The 6,000-nt window shown below is 39.7% G+C and overlaps 1 protein-coding gene across 1 annotated transcript in view; it reads right to left on the reverse strand.

The window, feature by feature from the left end:
- The window catches only part of LOC23687936 (transcriptional regulatory protein AlgP), a 30,032-nt gene extending 24,032 nt beyond the window's left edge, over positions 1–6,000 (reverse strand). Inside the window, exons 1-3 of the mRNA XM_011495042.2 lie at positions 5,865–6,000; positions 4,694–5,433; positions 4,349–4,476 (exon numbers count right to left, since the gene is read on the reverse strand). Coding sequence (XP_011493344.1) covers positions 4,349–4,476; positions 4,694–5,433; positions 5,865–5,895 — 899 coding nt within the window. The 5' untranslated portion in view covers positions 5,896–6,000. The remainder of the gene's footprint in view (positions 1–4,348; positions 4,477–4,693; positions 5,434–5,864) is intronic.

The raw sequence follows: 6,000 nt of genomic DNA on the forward strand, positions 1-6,000 counted from the left end.
ATCTTTATTTCATGTGATAGACAAAAAGTTAATAAAAAAAAAATGGAACGTAGACTAAAAAGTTACGGTTCATACAAAACTCTACATTTTCTCATACAAAAAGTGTTACGGAAGGGGAGGGGGTTGAAAATTTTCAATTTTAAGTGTTACGTAACTAATGGATGCAGCCCCTTATCAAAATTAATGTTAATTTGATTGTTTCATGAGTGCGCGGAATTAGGCATTCTTCTGCGCGGAATATGGAAAAGCGTTTAAAAAATGCGCGGAATTAGGCAATTTCAACGAGTGAACTATTTCAAACAAATCACAATTGTAAATTATGAATACAGTCTAGTTTATATTTTTCCCATAATCTTGAATAGATTTGCTAGCGATCCACCCATAAAGCTTTTTTGTTGATGCAATATTAATTTTTAATTAACAATTTGAATTGTTTTATTCCTTAACTGCGCTGAATTACGGCACTTTACGGTATCATTTTCGCATCGTAGATCATAGAAAAATTTTACATAATCATTTATCAGAGAGGAACATGTCAAAGCGATTGCCCTATTTGTACAATTTCATAGATGCTTCATTACAATACAATCAACCATAACAGCTTTGAATAAACAATTTTCAATGATTTGTAAGTTTAGCGCTCAAAAATATTCGTTCAAAACCGATTTTCCCGGTGACCACCTCAAATTCCCGGTTTTTCCCGTCTTTTTCCCGGTGGATTCAAATTCCCGTCTTTTTCCCGCTTTTCCCGTTTTTCCCGGTTCGGTGGCCACCCTGTTAAAACATATTGTAACAGTTATCTGTGCAGGATAAGACTTGATTGTCATAAATGATCAAATAGATGGCGCATACGAGACGAATATTAGCTTGATATAGGTTATAAAAAATTTATAATTTTAGTCGGAAGAAAACTCGTAAAACATGATCTTCGGAAAACAAATTCTTGACAGAAATTTTAGCAAAATTTCTGTTCATGAGGAACTTATTGGCCAAAATTAATTGGAGATTTTGAAGTAGAGAAACAAAACGAATTACTTCAAGCATTTTTAAGGTTCTATCTAGAATCGATCATTTGACAAAATTTAAAAAGTAGTTTTTTTCCTTACTGACATAAATAGTCGAAGAATAAAAACGTCCGTTTACTCAATTTGTCAATTATGATTAAGGCCCAAGTAAAAATGGTGCAAAAGTCAAAACTGAAAAAACAGTTTTCTCTTTTTAAATAAACGAATCGAAGAAAATAAAAACACACAGCTCTTTTATTTGCCAAATAAAAAGGCTGTGTGTTCTTATTTTTCTAAAATCACATAAAAGAAGCGAGACGAATGACGTAAATTTAAGTTGAATTTTAAATACAGTAATGTTCGATTAGGGAAATGTCGATCACAGTTCCATTCTTTTCGTGTCCTTTAACATGTAATGTTACATTTTTGTTCAATACATCTTCAAGGACTCATTTTTATATCGCTCCATGATCATGTGTCATTCAGTCATAACGCGAATTACGTTCACAGTAATTTTCATTATTTTTTTAAGTGCAGTAAGCACTTAAAAAAGCATTCATTCAGCAGTATATGCGCCTTTACTGCAGGTCATTTAATGCTAGCAAGCCGTATATGCGCCTTAACCCTCTAATACCCAACCCCGCCTTTAGACGGGGTACACTTCGGAATTTTGTGTATTTTTCCGTAGCTCGGAAATCAAAATGATTTTATTTTTGGCATAAACTTTGACTCATAGCACGTGTTGGGGATAAAATATTCTGTGAAACCGGCAACACGGACTGACGATGCAAAAGCGGAATAGTATAAAATATCATTGTTGGTAGGAGGTCAATTTGAAGACAGCGCGAGTTAATATACCAAAATGTACGCATATAATAAGTTAGATTTAAAATATATTTAATTAAAATAAATTGAATTTCAGCATTGAAGCTGCTGAAAATCAATTTCAGCATGCTGCTTATATTTGGTGGAAGTCAAATTAAAAAATATACACGACCTCATTTGTTTCAATTTAAAGTCTCTAGAATTTAAAGAATCTCAACTATGCGAATTCCATTACCCACTTGCCCCACGGTACCTTATCTACATTTTACCTAAACTGCCCATACTCGCATAACAGTCCCATTTCAATTTTCGACATATTTGAGTTAGCTCCATGAATAGTGTTTATTTTTAGTGTACTTTTCGGTATCATTCTTAAAATTGTGTTTTTGTATGGACAAAATGCGAAAAAAATACCAAATCATGAGCGTCCCATATTGAATATACGCGCATAACAGTCCCATTAGTAAATTACGATGAAATTCAACCAGAAGTATTACTGTGATTATTGTAAGGATTTTTGTAATCTTACATCCTAGTTTTGATCACATTAAAAGTAGATATAATACAAATTACAGAGGTTCAAATCAGTTTTATTCAAGAAAGATGCTTATTTTTGCTTGACTTGAGAATATTCTCAGAAAGCCTTCTTACGGGATAGGTTATAGAACCACATCTTGCCGTGTATCCTGGAGAAGAAAGCTTCTCGTAGAGTCCATGTCGGTCATTACTATCATGATCCGGTTATAACAACGAAATCTCTTGTAGATTTATCATCCAAATTCATGAAGGGGACAGCTTTTGATACCAGCGTAGGAATGCGCACATAGCCATTGACACATGCAGTCGACAAGGTAGGTCAAACTGCGTGTGACATCGAATGCCGGAAAATAAGAAGGTCCTGGTATGATGATATGATGAGTAGTATGATAGTATGATTATCTATATCTATCGAATTTCCAACTGCTTCGCTGACATCAGGCCTCTAGAACTTCTCGATTCTACATCTTGATCTGTTTCAAATCCAACATCAACTGCAAGTGGATACAGAAAATTGTTCGTGTTGTTCGGTCGCACCGGTCCAACCAATCTAGGGTAATCTTCAGCACTACAATTACGTTTACGATTAAGAAATGCGAGTCCTAAAAGTTTCAAAAGGAACGGTGTCTTGGAATGTCTTGTAAAATTGCAAATAAATATGTCATCGTCCGCTATAACAAAGTAAGCGAGTCCCAAATAATGGGACTGGTATGCGGGTATATTTGCAATTTGCAAGAAAATTACTCGGATAACGAGTCCCATTTGCTCTTATCTTGGATTTGTACCTAAAAAACAATCGCATTAACTTAATTTTAGTTATTGAACAAATTCTTATACATCAATGATAATGTGTTGAGTAATGCCACCAGAATTTTCGACTGCCAGCAGCGGCGTAACGAAAACTTTAACATTTATATTTAGATGCGTTTTTCTCGATATGATGGTTTTCCTAATGGGACTGTATTGCGAGTATGGGCAGTAAACGTTCCAATCAATAAATTGTAGAAAAACATCAAACACTCAGAGATGACTCGTAACCTCGTGCTACGACCCTAAAAATGACTAATTTTTAGCAAGTGGATTTTATATCATATCACTATAAATTAATTATTGTCCAGCAATGTTCAAGCTTCCAATATTGAAACGTGTTTCTGTAAGGAAATACTTGACCAAAACCGTGGAAAAAAAACAATATCAAGAGTAAGTCCTCTCCATTGATTGATTTGATTGCTTATTTGTTGGAATTTCTGAAATGATTTCTAGCAAAAATATTATTCGCTTTTGAAGTCCTGGGCAAGTTTCTGACAAACTTTGAATTTTTTGGTTGTTATTTCTAAGCGTCTCTAGATTATCTCCCGGAGGAGTTTTGATGAGGTTCTTTCAGAAGGCAGGTTAAGATTATTCAGCAAGTCTGTCAGACATGCTGTCAGATATTGTTCCTAATCCCCGCAAAAATTTATTCAAATTTATCAACAGATAAATTCAGCTCAAAGTAGTTTCCTAAGTTTTGCTAGAATCTTCTCCTAAACTTCCACCAGATTTTTTTTTACATTTTCCGTCAAAAATAAACCTCAATTTTTCCAGAAAGTTAGCCAGGAATACTGATCTTTCTCGACTAAATGAAATCTTCTTCTCAATGACCTCACGTCTACACTGGTTCCTGGCTTTTAGCTTAGTGTAATACATGAATCCGATGCTTCTGACAATACATTCGGTCAACTTTTTGCATACAAAATTTGAGTCACTTCCCGTGAACCAAATAAGTAAACACTTAGGCATAGTTACAATCATTTAAAGGTGCAAGGTTAAGATTTCTTTTTTTTTGGTTCGGTCTTATCAATCATTCAAGATTCCTTTAGAAATCCTTCCTGAATACTTTCAATTTTCCTTCGACAATACTTCTACACTTAAAGCGTATTAAAACTCATCATTCCATCGCGGGGGGATTCAACGTTAGAATAAATCTTAGTAATCGCACTTACCGGCTACGGGTCGGCACCGACTTCCTCGGGAACTTGGGGTTGCGGGGCAGACGCAGAGTGCGTGGCCGACGGAACTTCACAGTGGTGCGGATCTTGCGCAGGGCAGTTCCAAATGGACCCTTGACGACCTACAACGAAATATTAGAAATTGTTTTATTAGTATTCCATTTAGCTCTTTCTGATACTCGTAACATCAATTAAATGGGATCAGTTAGAAGCAATTAGGTGATTTCACCACCGCACGAAATTCCTTCATGCGGTTCAAGGAGATTCCCTCTTCAAAGTTTCATCATAGGAATTTTGGTACCTTTACCCCCCTAGGAAAATTCTTCCTACGGAACTCACCTTGGTCTTGGTCCTCTTGGCCCTCAGCAGAGCGGCGGCGCGAGCCTTAGCGGCCCCCTTCTGGAGCTTGGCCTCAATGGCCTTCTTGTCCCCCTTTGGAGCCGCTGGCTTCTTAGCGACTGGCTTCTTAGCAGCAGCTCCCTTACCACCGGCGGCACCCTTCTTGGCGGCCGCTCCGGTTGCCTTCTTGGCCTTGGTGGTGGCCGGTCCCTTCTTGGTGCCGGGTTTCTTCGTGGCCGGCTTCTTGGCGGCGGCCTTCTTATCACCGGCTGCGGTCTTCTTGGCCTTGGCCGCGGCATCGGCTGCCTTCTTTGCGGCCGCACCAGTGGCCGCTGTTGGCTTCTTGGCTGCGGCTGCTGCTGGCTTCTTGCCGGCGGCGGCATCCTTCTTCGGCTTCTTCTTTCCGGCATCGACGGAAGCACCAGCAGCAGCTTTAGGGGCAGCGGCCGGGGTTTTCTTGGATTCAGTGGCCTTCTTCTTCTCGGCTGGGGCCTTGGTGTCAGCTGGAGCGGCGCGCTTTTCAGCCGATTTCTTCTCTGGGGCTGCCTTCTTTTCGGCGGCGGCAGGTTTCTTCTCAGCTGCTGGCTTCTTTTCGGCGGAAGCAGCTGGTTTCTTCTCTGCAGCGGCAGCTGGCTTCTTTTCTGGGGCCGGCTTCTTGGCAGGAGCGGCCTTCTTTTCACCAGAGCCTGAAGCTGCAGCGGCTGCTGGCTTCTTCTCCTTCTTTTCGGCCGGTTGGCCCGCTACAAAGACAGAGAAAACACATCATTAGCATTTCCTGCACTTCCGAATCCCGGAACATCAACAAGAGCAGAGTGGTAGTCCTTCAGAAATCTAGTTTTTAAAAACTTCTTTCACAGTATTGGTTCAGAGAGATTCCCTCTAGAAGTTGCGATCATCATGAGGACACTTCCGGCGACTTTCCACACGCACAAACCCCATTCACACACTTTGTTATTTACTTCCATCCCGTCCTCCGGGAGTCCAATTCGAGGGCCTCAGCCCTCGTGGCGTACACAACCCAAGTCAACAATCCATTTCCAGCTTAATTACGCACAAATCCCCCGAACCATCCACAATCCCACACGAACCACACTTATTCCCGCACAATCAGACACCGATGCACCATTTTACACTCCATTAAAACACCAAAAATCGACGATTTTCGCCTTACCGGACTTTTCAGACGGTTTCTTCGGAGCCATACTTGTGATGGAAAAGAGCTGTCAAACGGGAAGGAGTTTCGTTGTCTACTTCGGCTTCCGGCACGATGACAGCAGCGCTGATGACAAGAAAGTTACTTATGCGGA

This window comes from Aedes aegypti, chromosome 2 (assembly GCF_002204515.2).
Source record: "Aedes aegypti strain LVP_AGWG chromosome 2, AaegL5.0 Primary Assembly, whole genome shotgun sequence".
Lineage (NCBI taxonomy): Eukaryota > Metazoa > Arthropoda > Insecta > Diptera > Culicidae > Aedes > Aedes aegypti.